Here is a 24,106-nt window from a genome sequence, read left to right as displayed (position 1 = left end):
GATTGGGAGCTACAACTCTGCTGGACCCCAGAAGCTATGGACTCATAATCTTTTCTCCCTTCTACCCACATAAGTGCTCCCCAGGTTATAAATGATCTGTCTCTTTCTTTCCTGTAGACAAAGCTACTTCATTATCCTTTTCGCTCCTTAAAGTCTCCTCTATTGAACAGGTACCATGTGCTTTTCCTTTCAGAGGTGGTCTGACCAACATATTTCTAATTAAACTCCCAGCAGTTGCTCTCAGCTCATTTTAGCTTGGAAATAATTTCAGAAAGTTGGTATGCCCAAAAAACGTTATTACACTTTTTTCCCTGATTATATTAGCTGGCCTATTAAGAGAGAATACCTGTTCCTGTAACTTTTGAGCTGCAGGTATTAGGACCTGTTATTACAGCAATGCTGCCAGTAAGAAGTTTAATTACTATTCCCACTCACAGTAGAAGACATTAGATAATAGGGGATAGAGAAGTAGAGAGCAGTGATGCCCTGTAAATCATCTTCTGGGAAGGCAGTTCATCATACTATTGAATTTTTTTTTAAATAAAATTGATGCCTGTGTGTTGGAAAGGCAACAATTCTTTCAGTGCTCTTTGCTTAGATGTCTAGATGAAGTTCAGTCTATCCATTGATTTTAAAAAAAAAAAAAAAAAAAAAAAAAAAAAGGAATGAATGTGGATCTCTGTATAGATGTCCAGAAGATCATCTCAGACATGATACACAAACAAAAGTTTTCTGTTGGCAGTATGCGATTGCATAGGGATCCACACTGGCTGCCAAGAGTTTAAGCAAGCTACTTTGTGGTTGTAATAAACAGCTTAAGTGCTGGAAATTTAGCGCCCATATCCATCGTGGAAATGCTTGAGCCCTCCCGTTAAGATCATGCTGTCTAAACTTGGAAATAACTGATCTAAAGAGTGCTGTGATGTTACACTGCTCCATTTTCAAAAGCTGTTCATGAGTGTATAGATTGTACAAGCCTTAAAGAAGAGAAGCAAAAGGCTGAGTAACAATTTACAGAGTGATTTAATTTACATAAATGCAGACAATGCACCAAAGAAGGAAGAACATTTTAAAACACAAATGTAAAATAATAGACTACAGAGAAATTTGGGAATGTATCAAGGGATAAAACATAAAAATGAGCTCACAGTGTTCTGCAGAAACCTCTCAAATCTGTATCATGCTTCTAGTCAAATGCAGGGACTGAGGACATAGTGCATTGTGGTGTAGAACAGAGTAATGGAAGAATGCTACAAACTTAAGTTAATCTTTTTAATCTGTATCTTCTTGATTAACTAGAAATGCTCCCTTTATGCCACAGCACAGTAGCAAAACTTAGAGAGCCAGGAATCACATACGCTCTCTCCTTCTTGCCTTTTTACCTACCTCAGTGTTTTTCTTATGTCTATCTTACAGCATCCTGACTGACAAAAGTATTTTAATTTAAACTGTGAATTCAGGAATCCAGGAGAAAATGATGTAGACTTCTCTTTAGGTCATATAGTGCAAACATCAAAATGTTTGAAGTGGTAGGTAGATCTAGGAATTTAGGATGTGAGTTACATTAACTATTCTTTGAAAAGACTGATGTACCTACATATGTTTGGTGTGTGTTTTTTTTTTTTAAACTCATTTATAATTCACTAATTTTCCCATTTCCATGCCTCCACATTAATTATTTGTAAAATATTAATAAATTTGGAATCATTTAACTGATGTTAGATAATATCAAGTTTACGTATTGATTGGAAACTTTCATTCCAGTGAAGCAAGGTGTTTAAGTGCACCTAAAACTTGGTTTATGCTTGCTACTTATTTCTGTTAATCTAACATGAAGTGTTACTTGAAAATATCATCTGATATACTTTGAGAAGCTTTAATTGAGAGTTTATTTGATTAAATTTCTTAATGAAAAAGACCTCTGTTCTGTTGACCTGAGTCAAAATAACTTCAGATTTTATCCAGAGTAGTTGTAATGCTTATATATGGAATTGTTTTATGCAAAATAATTTTCTTTTTCCAAAATTGCAGCCTTAATGCATGTGTTTGCCTTAATGAGTTTGAGGGACTAACTCTCCTAGGGACTGACTTAAGATATATTACTCCAATTATTTCAATATAGATCAAGCAGATACTTCTAGTTGTGAATATGTGCTCTGCAGAAATAATATGAATCATAAATAATATTGAAGCATCATATATAGGTAAACACCTTTTTTTCTACTTTTTTATTCATGAAATGATTATATCATTAACTATAGCAAAAACTGGAGATGAACAAAAGACCTCCATCTGGGACTTCATCTACATCTAAAAGCACATCACCAACTCTCACGCCTTCCCCATCACCCTCCCCGTCTCCTAAGGTTCACAACGTGGAGTCGTCTCTCTCTTCTTCTCACAGACAGGCCAAGAGCAACGGTTCCAGCAGTGGTACTATTACAGAAGATGGTGAGTAGGTCTCTGTAATTACATTTATCAAGAGCACATAGTGTTTAAAGCTGTAATTGTACTGGATTATTGTTTATCAGCATGAGAGTGAGAGTTGTTTTCTTTCTAGGAAAAAATACTTCAGTATTCTGACTGAATACTTCAGTATTCTAACTGAAATACTTCAGTTTTCTGATTTGGGATTGACATTCCAGCAGTAGCTGCATCTATTTATCTTCCAAAAGCTGTGATTTCTTCCATTTAGAGGGAGATAATTACCATCTCAAAGCTAGCATAGAGCATGTAGGTAGACCACTCTTACAGCACATCCTTTCTCTCCCCTCTCCCTCTTTGTGGCTTAAATCCTGATTTTCCACTCTTTACTAAGTGTAGAAAACGTATGTTCTCCAAATCTGAAGTGAAAAATATATTTTTAATAAATTTGGTGAAGCACATCGTTACAGAAATAAAATTTTGTTTCATAACAATTCATAGGTACACGTATCTGCTTTTAAGAGCTGTATTGCTTTTTTTTTTTGAATTGCAAAACGTAGCCTTATTTTGACCTTTCATTTTAGGTTACTACTTTTCCAGTGAGATCACTGCTTTTTAATTTGAAATTTTAGATCTAAATTACATTTATTTTAAAAAGTCCTCTCACCATATTGGAAACAGGATATCAATTACTTCATTTTTTTCCCCCTGTAAACATTTCAAAAAAGCAAGAAAAATAACATGACTCAGAATCTTTTAAATAAGAAACGTGGGTATCTTTTATCTAGTTTCTGCAAGAGGCACTTTTCCTATTTCTGGTGGGCTTTGTTTGTTTTTGCAAGTGTCAGGATTGATTTTTATTTTCGTTTATTTTAACTTTGTACTGGCACTGTACTTCCTTGTAGTTGACACTAAAAGGAGGTGGTATTTGACCCACTTTCTGTCCTCTTATCATGGCTTAGCTGTAACATATTGTACTGACTGCTGGAGAAAATCCTTTCACATTTTAGTGCCATTTTATAATGATGGCTTGATAACATAAGAGTTGTCAGTTTAGAAATACATAAAGGGAAGAGAACTGGTTCTTGGATAAGAAGGGGAATTCTCCAACCTATCAGCTGTTACACTCTCCCCTTGAGAAGCAGGGCTTTATGACTACACTGCTAGTGCCACGATACAGTGAGTTTCCTCTGTAGCAGAAGTATAGGTTGTCAGGAGCCTAAGTAGTTTGGGGTTCACTGTGCTTGTGACTTTCATGCTTGAGTGGTCCTTTAATTCAAGGGCTTTTCTTACTGTGAGTTTATTTAGGAGCAACAAGTCAGAAGCCCAGCAGTTATCAGTAGAGTAAGTTATGCAATGTTAAATTTCTTTTTATTTCAAGAAAATTTAAATTAATTTTCTAATTCATTTTCTCTGATCATCACTGTGAAGGACCAGTAGGCAGCGTGGTTCAGAAGTGCGCATGGTTTCTTTTTAGGCAATCAGTTGGTGGACCATCAACAGCTTTTCCCTATTCTGAGAACCAGTGATGTAGAGAATCATGAAAGAAGAAACCATGTGAGAGTAAAAGGAGGCTGTGAAAACTTGGAGAAAGGTAATCTTACCCTACTCCTATAGAATAGTACTAATAGTTGCTAAAAAGGAGTAATGTGGCAAAGCTCCCAGAACCTTTATAAAGACGTAGGTAGGGAGAGTAGGTATGGGTATAGGATAAGTAAAGCAAAGATTTTGTGAAAAAGCAGAAGTGAAACATTATGCAGTGCAGGATATATATTAAAGAAAAAAAAAAAAAAAGGATTCTGGGGTTGTTCAAACTTAGCGTATAACACAGGAAGAGGGAAAGAGAAAAAAATCCTGAAAGGCCTACAGTTGAAAACATTGTCTAAGTTTGTGAAAAGTATTAGAATTACAGCTTGTTTGTCAAAGAATTGTAGAGTTGTTTGGGTTGGAAGGGACCTTAAAGATTAGCTATTTCCAACCCCCTGGTTACGAGAGTTGGCCTTCTTGGCTGCAAGCACTCACAGCTGGCTCATGTTGAGCTTTTCATCCACCAGAACCCACAAGTCTGTCTCTGGAGGGCTGCTCTCAGTGAGTTCTCCCAGTCTGTGCTCACATCTGGGATTGCCCCAATCCATGTGCAGCACCTTGCACTTAGACTTGTTCAACCTCATTAGTTTCATGTGGACCAACTTATGAAGTTTGTGCAAATCCCTTTGGATGGCATCCCTTCCTTCTATTGTATCGACTGCACCACACAGCTTGGTGTCATCTGCCAACCTGCTGAGGGTGCACTCGATCCCACTGTCTGTTGTTCATAAAGATATTAAACAATACCAGTTCCAGGACAAACCCTCTGAGGGACACCACTCGTCACCGGCCTCCATTTGGACATAGAGTTGGCCACCACTCTCTGGGTGCGACCTTCAAGACAGTTCCTTACCTACTAAATGGTCCCTGCAATGGAGGGCAGCTCTTCTGCTCCTCTTGAGGTCTGTTTGGGTGTAAGCTTCTGCATGGGGAGGTTGTGGCCCCTCCATCAGGGTTTCAGCCTCAGCCCAGCAGTTGTGGTGGATGGTCACCACATTGTTGTTTCAGCAGAAGGCTTCTTCCAGTTGCTCCCAGAATAGAAGAAAGTGACTGGCCACTCTGTGATATCATTTATGACAGCAAGTCTCTAGGTTTTAAAGATCCTGGAATTTTCTTCCAGCCTAAAATTTAAGCACAACAGTGTGCTGAAAAATGAGAAGGGTAGCCAAGCTAAGAAGAAAAAAAGTTGATAATATATCCGAGGGCTTCTAATCTAACTTTTATTTTGTTTCTTTAAGATGGTATTTTTCATCAAGCTGTGTGAAGTCCTCTCACTGCATTTTTACAGCTGGCTATCTTTTCCCATGGACTGACCTCAGTTAGGGTGCTAAAGCTTTTAGCCTGAAACCAAGTCAACCCTTACAAATCATGTTAAGCATAACAAACAAATTGGCCTTGAGGTAAAAAGCCAAACTCTAGCAAAAATAAGACTCAGCTGGAGTTATCACTTCAGTTTTCTGTGAGCTTTTCTGTGTGAACAAGGAGGCTTCCAGAATGCTGAACAGAAAAATGTGTTCATCTCAAGATACCTGATGTCTTTTGAGAAGCTTAGAGAGTGAAATTCTCTTTCATGTTTCTACTGGGGGTGAAAGAAATAGGACAGTCAAAAGTCAAAGAAGTGAAATAAACAAAAGCAAAATTGGGAGTGGAATGGTGATTATCTTTACAATAAATGTGAGTTTATATAGAGTATATTTAATATCGTTTTGTGCTGTAATGTTTTCATTCATGTTCTTCATTTTGATTTTGATTCTCTCATTCAGTTGACCACTGGTGATACTGTCAGGGGTGAGGGGAAAATGTTAGTCAATTGTGACAGCAAAGTGATAAAAATAAACAGGATCCTGAAGTGAGAGAGGTACTGTGTAATTAAGAGAGTTAATGGCGGGTTGTTCTAAAACTGCAGTTGTCTTTTGACTGTCTAATGACATTTTAAATGTGTGTTAAGAATTGCTATCAGGTTCTCCAACTTCTAATTTTCGTGCTCTTTGAGATGAAACCCAATATCCAGTGCTGTTATCCTGGGAAAGTAAACTTATGGAACTTAAATTCTGCCCAAGCTTCATCTTAGCTGGAGTAAAGCTTTAATAGTGTGTTTAATACTGGATGCCAGGTACTTGAGGAGAAGAGGTTCAGGCATACCCTTGTTATATCAGGGTTTTGAATGAGTGACTGGGTAGTTGCTTGCATTACATCTTGCATTCCGGGATCATGATACAGAAATACCTCATTCAGTTCAGTGCCTGCTTGAGGAGTTTTCTGTATAGACTGCGTGATCTGGGTCAGCCATCTGGGGCCAAGCACCTGCATTTTAGACATGGAAATGCATAAGTTGCCCTCAGAGGTACATTTTTTTAAGATCCTTTTTATGAGGAAGAAAAAAGGATGCAAAACAAAGAATTTTATCCTAGCAAAGTACAATTAGATAGAATTACAGTATATTGAAGTAGGTGAGAACACAACAATATTTTTACTTCTGATGTAGAGTAAATGTGATCGGGCTTTTGCTGTCATGTGTCATTGTGTGAAATATATCATTTAATAATATAACCTTAGCGGTTCATTAGTGATCTCTTGAGAGATCAATAAAATTGATCTTTTCTGACCCTTGTTTTGTTTTTGCAGATGAGCTGACTGGCATCCTTAAAAAATTGTCACTTGAGAAATATCAACCTATTTTTGAGGAACAAGAGGTAATTTAAAAAAAAAATATTCTAGAAAAGTATGGTGCAACACATATTGCATTAGAATTGTGATCCAAATTATCAACTTTGAAGTTGTACAACAATTTTTGGCTGAAGGACCTTGAAACATGGATCAAGTGGTATTTCTAGAGTTCTCCAGGAAACTGCAAGTATCAGTGGTTTTTACAGCGAATTTACAATTTTGTTATAGATCGATGCTTCAATTTTTTTCCCCCCTTTTTTTTTACATCCTGATTTCTCTCTTTCTGTCTGTATCCAATGGGCATAAAGATTTTATAGGACACACTGTATCGTTCCTGGAATCACAGTGGGAACCTCTCTTGCAGATGGAGAGCAGCAGGGTGCGAGTCACTGAGATGGCTGCTTTCTCTTATCTGCTGTGAATAAGCAGGAGATTTTTGGGAAAGCTAAGCATCACTGTATATGAGACCCGTGACAGTGACTTGCCTGAAGGATGGAATTAAAAGACACATTACTGAAAATAAGCAAAAATAATTCATTACAGTGTTTAAGACATTATCAGATATGAGTAATACCTGTATGTGTGGTTGTTTGAAGGCAGAGGGCAGTGAATAGACATGTAATAGATTGCCACTGCTGTGGAGTTCAGGATTCAGCACTGTATAACAAATTCTTTAGCTGCTTCACAATGCACTGGGCTTATTATCCTTCCCCTGAGTGTTAGGGAAGGAATCATTTTGTAGAAACACTTCTGTGTGTGAAGTTTGTATCAATATGAAGTTTCAGATGTTTGTTTTTATCACAACTTTATGGATGTTTTGATATAGCATAAACTCATATATGAACAAACCCTAAGTTTTCCTTAGGAGACACTGGAAAAGTACACATAAGATTCTGAAAATTGAAAAATGCTTTTAAAAAGTAGAGAGAAAAACTGTTGTCTTATCCAACTAACTGCTACAGCAAGGAGAGGATTTTTTTTTTTTTTTTTGGAGACTATATTTTGTATTGACTGTGCTTTTCTAAAAACAATATAATCTAGGAATATTTAAAATCTGTTATCGTATTATCGTAATTAGCTGAATTATTAACAGCTGATTTAAAACCTAAGAGCACAGTGGAAAAGTGGGTACCATTTGGTGCTGGTAAGTCATTAAACATTTTTGTTCTACAGTGTTTCCAGTGAGTTTATACAAGTTATTAAAATAAAATCTGTCCTTCAATAATGAATCGGTGCTTAGATAAATACTATTTTTTGCTTCTTCATATGCAGGTGGATATGGAAGCTTTCCTTACTCTTACTGATGGCGATCTGAAAGAGCTGGGTATTAAAACTGATGGATCAAGGCAGCAAATTCTGGCAGCTATTTCTGAACTGAATGCAGGAAAGGTTCGTTTTGAAGTACTGTGCTTAGTAAACTAATTCAAGGTTTGGTTGTATTGTTAATTCAACATATATTTGAAAATTCAGTTGCAGATGTTAGATAGAAAAGCTAAACAAATGTTTTCCAAACAAAACATTTAACATATTTGGTTAGTTAAAAGCACATTGCTTTGTGGTACTCCCTGTTCTTTCACTAACTCTTTCCTAGTTCAGTAACTGTACAGTTCTTTTGCAGAGCATTGACAATCATATGAGAAGCTAACTCTAACACGAACATTGGTCCTGTTACAGTTAGTGAATGTTGATTTCAGTGGCACTAAAAAGAATATAATGAAAAAGGTCTCCTTTTTGATTTTTTTTTGTGACTATATAAATAGCACTTATCTGATTCCCTATATTTTTGAAGCCATTTAATTTTATATTCACGGTTACTAATTTGAGGAATAGCGTAGAGTAAGGAATATTTGCATCAGAGAGAGATTATGGACCGGAGCATCTCTTTAATTACACCTGCTGACACTGCTCAGCTGCTTTTTAAGTTTCAAGGTTTATTTTCTCTCTATGATACTGGAAACTCAAATAAACAAAACATAAAGATAATTCCACCAAGTTAAAATTAAAAGCAACAGGTGATAAGACTGAAAAACAAAACAAAACAAACAAAACCTGGGGAGGTGGATGATGTTCCATGCTTTATAGCCATGGAGAATATCCTGAAAATGCTTCTACTGCTGTAGAAGCAGTTTCAGGAAGATGACTACAAGGCTTTCTACGTATCTGGGAGGTAAGGATTTGTTGTTCTTCCTAGTAGTGCACTGTGACTCTCTGGGCATAGAAACGCATATTTTCATATCTTTTTATGAACTCATGATAAATTAATTTGTAAAACAGAAATACTTCATTTTAATTTATTTTTCTTTCACAGGGACGAGAGAGACAGATTTTACAAGAAACTATACACAACTTCCACTCTTCCTTTGAGAGTAGTGTTAGTAACACACGACCTCCTGGTCATTCCCAAAGTAAGTAGCACCCGACGTTAATTGAACAATATATGAGTGCTTCTAATTAATAATAGCTAGAGGACAGAATGTGACAAACGAGCTAGGGAACCACTATTTGGGTTAATGATTGATGCATGTCCCTCTCTTTTGCTGAGACTGTAGAGAAGATTTCAAGGTAAAGAAGTATCTGGAAGATTTTATGCACACATCAGCATTATCTGAAAGGAGAACAAGATAGTTGTTATGCATTTATTACTACTGAACACAGAAAATGGATATAAGTGTAGCAAACCGTAGTATATGATGAAGGGCAGCAGTGGGAGGTGAGTTTCTGTATGATACGTAGTTTGCTTTTGCATACTGTTCATATCAGACAGTTTTCCTTGGTATGATCAAGTAGATTCAATATGATTGAGGTTTGCAATTTAGTATACTGGCTTAAATGGCTATCTTAATTATGTATTTGTGTGTGTATATATTTATTTTTTATATGTAATATTTTTGTATGATTACCTATAGTAATATATCTATAGTATAATATAGAAACACGTATAGTAATACAATACAGTAATACATCTATTCCAACCATCAATGTTAATTGCTAGCCACTGTTGGAGAAGAAACTGCATTTTAAAATGTAGTATCCATAATCAAAATCTAGATCTATTATCAAAATGTATAGAAAGGTGTTCCTGACCCGCAATGAGTGAATACATTTACTACAGTCACACCTAAATATAAAAGCCTTAAACCCCTGCCCTACTAACCACCTGAGTCAAAGGCAGATAGATCTACATCTGTTACTGAAGACCATTCCTACCAGCATTTCTGGATCTGTGTTTGGGGAGGAACAAGAAAGCCATTGAATGGCCTTGAGAAATTTACCTTCTTAGGTACTTCTTACTTTCCTTCAGCTGCTTATTTTGAGGTTTGCATCCACGCACACAATTGCTCCACTTGTTTAGTGGTTATGGTAAATAACATTTGAGCAATTGTATGCTTTGGTAGGCCTAAATAATGAGTGTCAGTCCCAGTTGTTCCAGTCTCAATCAGCTGAATGTCACTAGATCTGTGAAAGCAGGTGCAAACTGTAGGTCTCACTGCTGTCTTGGTGAAAACTGGGCATTGCTGGGGTAGTTAGGCTACTTTCTTCTCTGTAGTCTGCTTGGCTGAAAGCCACTGTCAGGTGTCACTGTATGCGTAGTGCAGCTTACTTCCCATTCTCAGAGCAGTCATCCTTGTGTAGGAACTTCTGGATGTTTCTTGATAACATTCCAGACTTGAAGAGCCTCTTCTGTAGGTACTGCTGGGTGAGCAGAAGCTGGTATTTGGGATTTGGTAACATGCTGCAGCGAACTGGAATTACTCAAGAGCTGAAGAAACATACAGATGTAACTTGTCTCCAAGCAACTTGTTGGTATCTTGAAGACAGTAGAAAAAAGTAATGGTGGTCCAGAGTTGGTTAGAACATCCTTTTGTATGAATTGAGGCACCACTTGCTCCTGCAGACCAATTGACAAGATGCTGCAAGGAGGCTCATCAGAGATCTAGCTTGTGGGTTTTTGTGTGTGAGAGCTTCATGAAGTAGATTTGGCTGAGAGACAGCAACAGAAGCACTAACAAAGGACGAGGAGGAAAAGTGCATGTAGATGAATGAAGTTTCTGCACCAGGTAAGCTGCTTTTTATTGTAAAAAGTAGCAACGGGACCCTTATGCAATTTATGGAACTTGAAGTAATTTCCAGGAATGTATAATATTTTAGAACATATGAGCAGCTGTACTGAATCAGATCCAAGATTCATACAGCTGTGTTTGGCTATTTCATCTGGTCTTATTTGACATTTGTGTTGAGAGCTGCTTGCTTTCATTTGTTTTGAACTCTCAGTGTCTTTTGCTTCATCCTACCAGATCAGAAGATACAGTAGACAACTTGTTTCCTCTTCACTGCCTCCATGCCACTGATGGTTTTACAGATATCTGACGTTATTCTTCAGTCATATATATATATACATATATATTTTTTTTTTCAGATTGAAGACTTTCATAGGCTCCTTAAGCATTCCCTTTGCTATAGTTGTTCTATCCTCATTTCATTTCCTACTATATCCTTTCAGACTTGAAGGTACCATAAAACATTCAAGATGTGGGCATGCCATTAATTTACACATGATACAGCCAGTGTTTTTCAGCTGTCTTCTCTGTTTTCAGTTCTCTTGCCCTTTCCTATTTTTTTCTAGTACTTGTTTTTTTTTGGCTACAATAGAGGACTGAATCAATCCTTATTGGAACACTGTGTGTTACAACCCAGATCATCTACTGAGTGTGAGCTCAGAGATTATCATTTTATGCCTTGCTTCATACTAGTTCATTTTTATCTTCATCAAGTTTTGTCTGCCACATTGTCTGGTCACTGATGTTTCATGAAGTCCTTTTTCCAGTTTTCTTTTTGCCTTTTTTTTTTTTATTTACATGGATAACTTAAGAAAATGTGTTGCTTGAATCTACCTGCCTTTTTCCAAGTCATATGTCAAATACCCTGAGTCCTTGTGCAGATCTCTGTGAAATGGTGAATCTTTCCACCATGGAAAATTACTATTTACTCCCACCTTCCGTCCTCTGCTTTCTTGTTGCAGGAAGAACAGCCAAAGTCAAGACACACACCAATATGGTCAGATAATGCTCTCTCTTTATTACCCAAATAGCCTGACTTTTTTATAGCAAATTTAGCAGGGGTGGATAGTGTCTCACACAAGATTATTGGTCGAAAGCACTCAGACAAAACACCTGCAAGAAAACAACCCCACCTGCAAGACAACAACCCCCATGCGATTAGCAGTCACGTAGATCTTGTCCTTGAAGCCAGCTGCTGGCAACAATATTTTTAATTCTTCAGTTGGGTGATAAGGGAACATCGTTATGGCAACTCCTCATAGTCATCCTGGTAGCTTGGTTTGCTCAGCTGTAGCATGTCATGGCCTCCTTGCTGTTTCAAAAATTCCTCAGCACTTTCTAACCTGTTAGTTATCCATGCAAGATATGTTTTTACTCTGTGGCTTCTTCATTGTCTTAAGAACCAACCTTTGGCCTTGTGAAATAAAAATCCATGCATCAAGTGGATCTCTTTTGTCTATGAGATTGTTGGTACCTTCAAAGAATTCCATTAGGTTGATGAGGCAATTCTTTTCCACAAAATTTCAAATGTTCACTATTTCAATTTTTTGTCATAGTTCATACAAATCTGCCTCTTACTACTGTCATGTCTGTGGTCGAGGTTTCCCTGGATCCACTGGAACCCTTAGAAAGATGAGCATCAGTTCTCATTTACCTGGCAATTTAAACAAGAACCTGCATTCGGAACTCAGCAGTTCAGCTGCTTAGCCACTGAGTCCCTCTAGAACTTTTGGCTTAAGAGATTTGTTGTTACTTGCTTTGTGCTTTTGTTTTGTAACCTTTTTTTTTTTTTTTTTTTTTTTTTTTTTTAAACCAGTACTTCAGGTTAAGATACCTTGGAGTGAGTCCCACATAAAGAAGGCTTCTGAAACGGAAACCTTCCCAAGCTTTTCCATTGTGTATACATATACCTTTTCTGATGTGAACTTAATTTCCTAGCTTTTATTACACTCTAATCATTGGATGGCATCGTGGCATCTGTAACAGGCTGCCTTATCTGATGTGTTTGAAAAATATGTGAAATTTTTATGGTTTTTGCATGGTCCATAACCACCAGTTTCTCTAGAAGTCTTCCTAGGAGCCTTTCTGGGCACTTTGTGTCTGAACACCATTAGCAAGAAAGCCATCTGATGATTCTCCCTTTCAGAAAGCCAGATGTAGCTCATAGGATAATAATATCCTGCTCTTCCAACTGTGTCAGTGTCACTGTTTCATACTTATTACTGTGATTTCCTCAGTATGTTGAGTAATTTTAAAAGCTCAGTACCTAAAATGAATTGGCTGCAAGTATAGCTTTGCCTTTATGAAGTTTCCAGCCTTTAGGGATGTAAAGAAGGTAATGAAATGAGATTTGAACGTACCCATAAGGCTCAGAAATGAAAAAGCAGGGGAAAAGAAACTTAATTTCTCACTTTCTAGAGATGTAGCTTATAATTCTGGGAAGTGTGCAGACTGACTACCATCACCAAACTCATGACTCTGTACAACTTCCCCACCCTTCCCACATCAGCAGCTACATTTTTCCAGTTAGCTGCAGTTCCCCAGAAAGCACCCCATTCCCAAAGCCTGGACTCAGCACCTCTACTGCTGCCACTGGGTTAGGAGCTCATCAGACCTGCTTCAAGATGTCAGGCAGCAGAAAAATAAAAACGTCTATGTGAACATTTCTGGGATGGAAAAGAGAAGAGCAGTAATTATTTACATTTACACTTCTAAGAAAGCATTAGAAGAATAAAAAAACAATAAGCAGAAGTAGTAAAAGCAATACCATCAGAAGTAAAGGCTTGATCATGTAACTAATTTCACACAACAGGCTTGTTTAGAGGAGATACTGCAGTTTATTGATATTTTTTGGCAGTTCAAACTCAATTGCTAGTTGGTTGTATCCTCAGCTACCTTCTGGTTGAGCAGCTCCTTCTGAGGTCATTGCTTCTGAACTCTATGATAGTCGCCACAAGAACTAGTAGAAAAGTTGTCAACTGTATGTTGGGTTTTGGCAGCTGAGCTACTTCAATTATAGTAAGGTTCACTGTGGGAAGAGAGATTACTTTGTATGTCAGGTTCTGTGTCACCCCTGGGGCTGGCAGTGAGATGATTCTCCTTTGCAGAAAACAATAGGCGTTGACATATATTTGTTTTCTGTCAGAAGGATATTGAGACTTAGCTGCTGCCAATGATACTAGGTTAGGCTGCATGTCCAGGCTGTGAGAGCTCCTTATTTAAATCATTGCCTGAACTGCATAAGACAAATGACTGCTCTACCTGTAAGTAATGCAGTGGCTACTGGACCCATAAGCTGTTAGGATCTGGAGCGCTGCAGTTCTCCCTATTCTGAACAGGCAAAACAGAGCTTGCACGGAGAATGTTGCCTTTGTCGCTTTTTTAGGGGAAATTAATTGGTAACCTTCAGAAAATTGTGCTGATACGAACTAATTGCAAGTGTGAACATTGTGGAGTTTTTGATACTTTGGTAGTTTCCAAGGGGGAAAAAAAAATATATCTTGGAAAATTGCCAAAGTGTTCTAGTCACCCTGTTCCTGACAACAGGAACTACTGGGAAGATAGAACTTTTTTATAACCCAGTGAATGAACTGTGTCAAAAAAAAGCCCTTGTAGAATTAGCTTGCTGCTTCATCTTTTAAATTTAGAGCCTTTCTTCATAGAACTTTGATTTCTTCCTGAAATGTAGAAGTAGGATTTCTTTACTAAAAGTAGAAATAAAATTCTGTGTGCTAGTTAAAACATTCATCTAAGGAAGTGTTAGATCTCATCTCTGTGATTAAAATAAGTAAATAAAAATTGAAATAGTTCATGGAGTTCCTGTGTCTGAGTCTAAGACTTGTAACAGAATTTGTTACTACAAAAATGACATGCAAAAGCAAGTGATCATCCGAGGTTTATATTACAAAGGACAACAATTTTCTTCTTTTCCTAGGGCATTTTTAACCTCATTGTGTGGTAGAAAAAAAAATAGCTTGTTGAATATAACTGCCAGTTAGCTTAGTTCACCTGCTAATATCAAGTTTATTGAAGCTTGGAAGTAAAAAAATAAATAAATAAATGAGCCTCATCACTTCCCATAGACTTCCAGCTGCCTTCCCTCACCTGAATGTAATGCTGTTCTCATAGCAGGCAGGAATTAAAGGGAATACCCTGATGTTGGGCAGTGGCACTGAACAAAGGGAGGATGTAGGTACTGGAAGAGTAAGTTGAATGTTCTGCAGATACACGTTAGATGAAGAAAAACTATACCTATGGTGAAAAAGAAATACGGCGCCATTCAATCTGTGATTAATATTATTTTTTTGCAGTAATTCTGATCTTCCAGTTTCTCTTTACCTAATATTTTATGTTGCATATTGATACATACTTACATATCTGCAGATAAATATATAGGTATTTAAAAAGATGTGACAATAAAGTTGAAGAGAGTGGGGAGTGATTTGTGTATTTGCTTTGCACTTCTGAATTCAGAGTCATAAATATCAAATAGAAATTATCCAGAGGAGAGAGGTAGAGAGATGGCAGAGTAAGACATAAGAGCAAAACCCGTACAGACTTGCAAATGGAAAGGTACACACTGAGAAAAGAGAGATACTGGAAAGGTTAATGGCAGCAGATGACCTTTTCGCCCTGGTTTTGATTTTTCATATGTTCTCCGTACAGGAAAGGGCTTAGGATGAGTAAAGTGAATTACAGGGTCAAGTTTTAGGAGTCTGATATAACAACAAGATAAAGAAATACGAACCTGTTTGTGGTAATTGTGGAATTAGTCTGTCTTCTTCGAGTAAACCTGTGAGTCTTCCTGGCTGTAGGTTATCAGATTTTATTCTTATTTTTTTTCTTTTACAGCACCTGGCTGCTCTATAAAACCACAAGAAGCTGTTGCTACTAAGAGGTAGCTACTGGAAAAAAAAGGATTTTGTTCTTATGGTGAAGTCTGGGATCTTGCTGATTCAATCCCAGTATAGAAATGAAAATTTGAAATGTTAGTCCTAACTGCACCTGTACAGAACTTTCTGAAGTAATATCATTTATAATTCCAATGCCACAAAGCATCAAAGGAAGTAATAAAAAGATTGCTTCTGCAGTTCAGCTTACAAGTTGAATTGTTCAAGGCTTCATTGGTTTGGATTTGAGAAGAACAAAGAAAAGCAGGAAGAATGGCCATATAAGATTCATGTTTTCATCCTACTTTTTAGTGCCTATAGCTGAAGAACCCATAGGAAGCCTATGTGGGCACAGTCAAGAAGAACGGGAGCACGGAAGAAGGAACGAAAATCACCATGAATGAGAGCTTCTACATGGAGAAATACATAACTGAATATGCCTCTGTTGGCTGAAGACAGACAAAAGAGTCCAAGTTGAAAATACAGTGGCTTCATGAGGAGGAGTCTAAAGGAAAAGCAATGCTGCATTCTTCAGTAACTAAAATACACTTTATCTACTCAATATTAAGAAGTTAGAACAGCAGTAAAAGTAAACACAAAATACCTATTTGTAAAAATAGCACTTTATTTAAGGAACTGTGTAATCTGTCACTGATATTTAAGCATAAATAGTATTAAAGTATTTTATATTGTTGATCCGTTGTTTTGAGAATAAAACCATTTAACTGATGTTGTCTGGGTTTTCTGAATAGTAACAGTAGCAGATCTTCAAAATATGTTTTTTTTTGTTTTTTTTTTTTTTTTAACTTTTATGTTTGAAAGGATTAGTACAGTAATTTTTGCTTTATATATATATATATTTTTTTTTTTTAATTGAGCAATTAAAGTATAAGTAACCAGAAACCTCTGATACTATTTTTGTCTGTCTGAAATCTCACAAGTCCATTACTTGACCACTGGTTAAAGTCATTGTGACTCAGGGAGTACTCAGGGGGTACTTAATGCAGGCAAAATCCAGATCTTGGAGCTCCAATGCAGAGGAGTGATTTCAAATAATTCTCTACGCATCTAAAAATTCTGCCTTTCTCCTTCTCACTGTACTGGTTTTAGTGGAGTTTGGCAAAAATAGGGATAGAAGTGGGTATAGTGATAAATAGAGGCAGCAGTGGCAGTGAAAGGAGTGATGCCCTTGCTATCTCTCAGCTTGCCTCAGGTTTGGCAGCTGAGTCTGAGATTGATTCAGCCACCTGAGGGAAGGCTCCAGGGTGCCAACAGCAGCCAGCAGAGCAGCTGAGCTGTACGAGGTAGCAGCCACTGAAAACTGTTGGTTTGGCTTTTTTGTTTTTTTTTTTTTGGGTTAAATAAACCCATTAAAAATGTCACAGTAACTTTCAGAAGTTAAACCTTTTTAAAAATACGTGTGTAAAGTAACCATAGAATTAGCTAGGAAGGGAAGCATTTTTCTTAAGTAGGAACGGTCTGTTACGGTTAGGAGTTTAGAGGAATGTAGGGTGAAAGGTACGATGCTGTACCTTTGTGGAGACTTTATTGAGGGAAAATATAGTAAGGAATAAAGGTGGAAGGAAAAAGAAGAGGACTGCATTGGTGAAGTATGTCAGCCATAATTGTGCAAAAACGTAATCTGCCTTTGAAAACAGGTAAGGAATAGATACATTCTGCAACAAGAAGTGCTTCCTTTTGGTTGCATGTGCAACAAGAGCTACCCATCCTGCTAAGTGCCAGCCTTCAGTATTGATTTTGTGGCTTGCTAAGAGGTTCTTTGCAAAATGTTTTACTGCTGCTTCAATCCAAATGCCTAAGGACTAATTACACAGCTGTGCTACATTGGGGCTGACCTTGAACACAGGTAGCCCAACCCTGAGGAGGAGAAGAAGAGGTTATAGAGGGGCAAGGCAGAAAAAGATGGTTAGCAGCTGGTTACAGCCATTAAGGGCTGTTATTGCCCTGAGGTCCTTGGTGGTCATTTTATTGCCACTTCCAATGTTAACAGTCGTGTTAACAATATTAATTTCCAATGCAAATTAACAATGCCATTTCCAATGTTAACAGTCATGTCAGTATTTCAAGCAGCCATGTTTGAAATAACAATGCGCTGTGTTACCTTAAGCCAGCTAACAAGGAATCTGAAGGTGAGAGGGCTTCAGCAATTCATGTTTGGAGCTTGCAGACCCTATTCTTCAAAAGGAAAAATACTCACCTGCAATAAACTGAGGTGGGGGAGTTCCTTCTTTCTTTTAAAATGTGGCTGGTTGAGGTCCCTTTTCCAAAGGATATCGAATGGCAGTTTAAAGGTCAGAAGATGTGTTCTTTCTGCAGTCTAAGAGGGTTTAAGTAAAAATATACCACTGCCCAGAAGGCTGCAGTAATCTCAAGGCTATATGGCAAGGTTTATTTCTCTATCTGAATCCTCTCTGTGCAGAAAATAATTCAGAATTCACCAGGTGTCCCCCTATAAGGCATGAATGGGGAAGAGTTAGGATCTAGTTTCCCTGGAACTGAGGATAGAAACAGCATAAATTTGGGAATGTGGGGAAAAACACTCAAATGAGCAATAAAGATTTAAAAACACAAGCCTATCAAAGGGGATTGGAGCACGAGTATAGGTTCTTTATGTCTACCCACCAGGTAGAAAACCTTTCTTATGCTGTCCCATCCAGAAGTCTCAGTATCTAAAGAGTTAGCTTTATTAATACAGGAACAAAAATGTGTGCTTTTAGAGTTTGGGGACTTTCCATATCTTGTGTTGCACTTATTTCTTAAAAGGTGGTCTGTTTCCTTCTGCCTGAGTCAGATGCAATTGTAAGTAGAGGAACAAGGAGTTATGTTTGAGACCAACACCTACAGTTTTGTTTCTGTGACTTGTAGCTGTATAAACTCCATTGCAGTCAGCAGAGGTCTAGTCAGTACAGCCACTGGGACCTCAGACACCAGTATCTGACCAGCCTAGCTCAGGAGCTTGAATCAGTTGTCCAGACATCTGCTGGCACTTGCATGCCCTAGGGTATCCAAAGCACGCATACAGGGTGCCAGACGTGATGCAAAATGAAGGTTAATTAAAATCTGTTTGTTGACTGCAGGCACTCACTCGGACAAAGAGACCATTCAGAGACTAAGATTGTCATTTCACTGACCTGTCCTGACGTGTCCAAAGTGAAAAGCTGTTTCACATTTGCTATTTGCTCTCTCGGTGTCCTCCTTTTTAGTTCAAATGAAAATCTTTGCTAGCAAAGTTTGGACTGCTTACCCGATAACGAATACCCGATAACGATACCTTCTGAGATTTGTAGAATTAAACATAAGAGGTAAAATTCTTGCTCTTATTAGCCCAGAATTATGAAGTTGATTAACCTGTAGTTAATAACCCTAGGATGTCTTACTTGCCAGAGGAGTAGTGCTATTTTACAGGAAGCTCTTATAGCCTTCTTGCAATTTCATTTTCTTTATTCTACGCTTCAAGCATTAAGATCAAATTTTAAATAGAGGTATTTCATTATTTGGAAATGATTTTAGCAGTCATCTGTAGTATTGTTCACGCTTCAGCAAATGCTTCAAAAGCCAGGTAGCTTCTCAAGGGAACAACTTTGGTTTCCAGAGTGAAGGAGGAACATTAAAGTTCTCACAAACAGATATCTTTAATACTAAAATCATTTGAGTATAGAATTGCTTGGCTTGTCTGACTCTGACACTAATAGCCCCAAACTTGCCACTTCTAGATTTTATCTGATTTTATTTCAAAGCCCTCCTGGCAGTACATTTAGTGGGAACAGGCTTTGTCCATTAAATCCGAAACAACTTGTGCTTTATTTAAAGCTCATTTGGAATACTTAATTTCCAGTCTTTCAGAAGTTTGTATTATTGAAATAAACTGTTAATGCAGTGTCCTCCTTAAAGCATGCATACAACACTCCAAAGAGGTTTGTCTGGTCTTGAGAGTGCAGTATCGTGTCAGCAGAGTGCACTGGGGCACAGTTCTTGAAGGTGATTAAACAGGTAAAGGTGAATGTAGGAAAGCAGACCCATTCAAGACACTTTCTTAAGTGTCTAAAAGAACTCTGTGTTAATGCATATACTTGATATGTGGCTCCAAGTTCTTGCTTTTAGTAAGCCTGAGCTATTTGTAATGCCACAGAATCAGTGGCCTCCAATTAGCTGGAGCAGAAATTTCCATTTTGCTGAGCTGCAAAACAAAATCACTTTTGCAGTAATGCAATACCAAAGTGCAATGGATTTGATCACCACAGGCCTGCTTTCAGCTTTTCTCAACAGATTCATCTATGAATTCCATATGTAAATTCTTCATATATATTTTTTTCCAAGTAACTCTCTGCTGCCAGCTTGTCCACAGAAGGGGAAGCAGGACAACAGACTGAAAAACACCAGAGAGAGAAACACAGGTAGTATTTTGATTGGGATCCAGGATCTGCCTCTCCTTTTTTGAATAGTCAGACTTCATATTCAGACTGGGGCTCACTTTCTTCACCATCTCGGGACTCCAAAGTGCTCATTCTTTATCACAGACTTACTCTCATTCCTTTGCTCACAGTGGAACAGACAGCACCATTCTCTGGTAAGTCAGTGCTGCATGCAGAGGTCCATTCTGCAGACCTTCCAGCAGTCTGAGCCACAGAAGACAAAATACAGCCCCAATTTACACATGTACTCAATACTTTGTATCGTTGATCTCCTACCATGCATTTTAATTGCTAACTTAGTGTGTGTGTCATTCACACACAAGCTGTAGTCCTTATGAATGCCACAGGTTTATTTCACAGAATCGCTGAGGCTGGAAGGGACCTTTGGAGATCATCTTGGCCACCCCCCACCCGCCCCGCTCTAGCTGGTTGTCTGGGGTCATATGCAGTCAGGTTTTAATAGATCGAGACTCCAAGACTTCTCTGGGAAACATGTTCCAGTGTGTTTGGCCACAATCCCAATCAAAAGTTTTTCTTTTTTTTTTTTTTTTCTTTTTTCTTTTTTAATTTTCCTTACACTTAATTTCTTGTGCTTCAATTTGTGCCCATTTCCTCTTGTTCTGTCACTAAGCATCACTGAGAGGAATCTGTCTGTGTTATCCTTACTCCCACCCATCAACTATTTTTACACATTGATAAGATCCCTCCTCATCCTTCTTTTCTCCAGGCTAAACAGTCCCATCTCCCTCACCCTTCCTATGATGTTCCAATCCATTCATCATCTCAGTGACCCTACACTGATTGCTTCATGATGTCCATGTCCTTGTTGTCTGCCTATACCACTCCAGATGTGCTCTCAATGGTGCTGAATTGTGGGGAATAATCACCTCACTCCTGCAGGTGGCACTCTTCCTAACTCAGCCCAGGACAGTATTGACCTTCTTTGCCACAAGGACACATTGCTGGCTCATTTTAACTTGGTGTCCATGACCCCCAGGGCCTTTTCAGCAAAGCTGTTTTCCATTCATCTGCACACAGCTTGTACAGGTGCATGGGGTTATTCCTCCAATGACTTTGCATTCCCCTGTGTTGAACTTGACGGGATTTCTCTGCCCAGTTCTCCAGCCAGTTGAGGTCTCTCCAAATGGCATCATCTGGATTATGAATGAAAAGACTAAACAATGTTGAACTGAGTACTGACCCCTGAGTACATCACTCTTGACTGGTCTCCAGCTGGACTTAGTGCAGCTGATCACAACCCTCTGAACCCGGTCAATTGTACCGTTTTCACTTCTCCTCACTGTCTACTTATGCAGCCCATACTTCATCAATCTGTCTTTGAAGATGTTGTGGGAGGTAGCGATGAAAGTCTTACTAAAGTTGAGGAAAATAAGACCCAATATGTTTCTCATCCACTGAGCCAAATGTTTTACCATAGAAAGTTGTCAGGTTGGTCAGACATGACTTCCCCTTTTTAAGCCCCTGCTGACTACTCCCGAGCACCTACTTGTTTTAAAATGATTCAAAATGATTACCAGGATAATTTTCTCTATCATGTTCCCCATAATCAAGGTGAGGCTGGATCCTTTTCCTTGACTTTCTTGAAGATAGGGATGGCTTTTTGCAGTCCTCAGGAACCTCACACAATTTCTATGACCTTTCAAAGATCATTGAGAGTTGTCTTGCAATGACACCAGCCAGCTCCCTAGGTACTTGTGAGTGCATCCCACCAAGTCCCATGGACACCTTTATGTCATACATCTCATGGAATACCACATAAGGATATTCTGTAGTCTTGACTTCTTGAGAAAAAATGTAGTACATACTGAAGAGCACAATACCCTATTACTTCCTTTTTCACTCTTGACACTCACCACATTGCAGAGTACAATAAAGAAAAATAATAACTCAAATTAATGCAGAGCTAGGAAGCAAGTTATTAGATTTAGAAACAGATAACAAAGCCTGAAACAATTGAATGTCTCTTGTTCGTGTTTTCCTAGGTTTCATCCAGATAACAGACTGATGAGTAGTATGATTCAGCCAGCCAGCCAGTGGACTTGGGTCCAATTCTCAAGCAAGCCAATTTCTCCAGGTGCTGTTTTCCACACAGCAATAACTACTTGCAGACAAGCTCTTCCTTATTTCCTCCTCCTGAGGAGAGATGCACCTTCTGAAGTATCCTGAGACTTTAACCTTGATAATTAACCAAGGATATTGACTTCTAACATTCTTACTAACTTGTTGTTCACAGTTAGAGGACAATGAGGACTTCAGATTAGGCAGTGCCCCTGTGACAGATGCTGGATGTAATGTGTTTTGTGATAGTGCTGCTTAAACCTAAAAATCATTTTATACTTTTGCCAAAATGCTTGCTGAGAAGTTCTAACAAAATCGAAACGTTCTGTTGTACTTTCCAGTAAATAATTGATGAAGTCAAGAGCCAGACATTGGCTTAATTTTTACTGGTGTAACTCCATCAACTTCAGGCCACTCTGGATTTATGTGCATAGAAGAGTGACAATCTGGGCTGAGATAATTTAGAAACTCACTATTTTGGATTGCATCACTTCTGTGTAAACACAATGTGTAAACAAGGAGACTGTAGGTATGTTCTGAGTCAAGTAGCTGAAGAAGTTGCGTTCCTTTAGACATCAATTTAATTTATTGGAGCTCATCTTCTTGTTGGCATTCACTCTGCCATTGTTTAGCATCTTGGAAGGCCCTGCCACTCTCTGATCTGATAAGCAGCACCTTGATAAAACAAGTATTACAAATGTTAATAGTTGGCTTGTTTTACATTGCCTTTCTTTTTTGTCAGCTACCATAAAGAGCAATTCATGTGGAAAATTCATATGAAAGGAACAAAAGAAAACTAACAAAAAACACCAAGAAAACAAACAAACAACAACAAAAAAACTCTGCTGAATATTGCAACAAAACCAAGAAACTGATTTAGCCTGTTTGGTATGTGGGGATTTGCAAAGTTCTTGTCATATATTGGCCGTGACCTATGGGTGTATATTTTAATTTGGGAAAATTGTACATAAACATAGTGTGGCTAACACCTTCTTTCACTCCTGGAGACAATGTATAATATAGGAAGGGTTGCACCACCATTTTACAAAAGCATTTCTGGCTTTCTGCTCCAACTTGCTTCTTCTACCTCACAGGCAGAAAAAGCCGAAGAAAAAGCAAATGCAAAAGCCAGAGCTGATGTTGGGATAGAAATCCCAATGCCTTTTTTACTCGCTGTGTATGGTTTCCAATGTTATGCTAGATTCCTTCAACTGTATTCCACACAGGTACACACATAAAAAAAAAACAACCTGAACCCTCTGTTTCATGCCTATAAAAAGACTTGTGACAAATACACACCAGTGATTCCTTCGTTGGAGCAAGGATGATTCAGGAAAGAAATCAAAAACAGGGGAAAAAGAAACTCTCCCATGCTTTTTGCATTTTAAAATGAAAAAGTGTATAGAAAATTTTAAAACATGAATGAAAGCTCTGCAACTATATATATATATTTTTTTAATCAAACATACACACACACACAACTTTAGAAATTTCCCATAAAAACAGTCCCAATAAGATTTTGTACTTATAATTTCCAACAGAAAGCATTTTACCAGCTCTGCTGTTTTCATTTAATGTACCTGCTTTATTCAGTCTGTCACCCTAGGTTTTTTAACATTCCCCGGTGAGCTGCTGTTCCCCGTTAAGTGCTTATTATCAGATCCAAGTACATGTTGCAATCTGAATAATTCACTTGACCATTGTGTTGCTTTTTTGTTTGTAAATTAGATATGTTTATTTAAAATGCAACGAAGCCTCATATGGAGGTCACTGGATGGAAGAAGAGATTGTTTGTCTCACCAGGTCTGAATAGAAGAGTATGTTCTTGACAATAGTTGTCGTGTGTGATGAATTTGGGAATGAATATGTGACCAGGAGGGAGTACATCCTGAGTTTTGCTCCTGTCTTGACAAGACACATTGTGTGATATCAGTTTGGATTTTTTTTTTAAGTTTTTTTGTAATATTAC

The 24,106-nt window shown here is 38.0% G+C and overlaps 1 protein-coding gene across 2 annotated transcripts in view; it reads left to right on the top strand.

Annotated features, from left to right (window-relative positions):
• ANKS6 (ankyrin repeat and sterile alpha motif domain containing 6) overlaps positions 1-16,319 on the top strand; it is a 44,416-nt gene extending 28,097 nt beyond the window's left edge. Inside the window, exons 12-17 of one of the 2 annotated variants that reach the window (XM_032182373.1) lie at positions 2,262-2,451; positions 3,902-4,018; positions 6,637-6,704; positions 7,951-8,067; positions 8,987-9,083; positions 15,588-16,319. In XM_032182373.1, the coding sequence (XP_032038264.1) occupies positions 2,262-2,451; positions 3,902-4,018; positions 6,637-6,704; positions 7,951-8,067; positions 8,987-9,083; positions 15,588-15,637 (639 nt within the window). In that variant the 3' untranslated portion in view covers positions 15,638-16,319. The remainder of the gene's footprint in view (positions 1-2,261; positions 2,452-3,901; positions 4,019-6,636; positions 6,705-7,950; positions 8,068-8,986; positions 9,084-15,587) is intronic. The other variant, XM_032182374.1, reaches the window with a different exon arrangement.
• Positions 16,320-24,106: the final 7,787 nt, after the last annotated feature.

Source organism: Aythya fuligula, chromosome 2 (genome assembly GCF_009819795.1).
Source record: "Aythya fuligula isolate bAytFul2 chromosome 2, bAytFul2.pri, whole genome shotgun sequence".
NCBI lineage: Eukaryota > Metazoa > Chordata > Aves > Anseriformes > Anatidae > Aythya > Aythya fuligula.
This window is presented reverse-complemented; position numbering and strand designations above follow the sequence as displayed.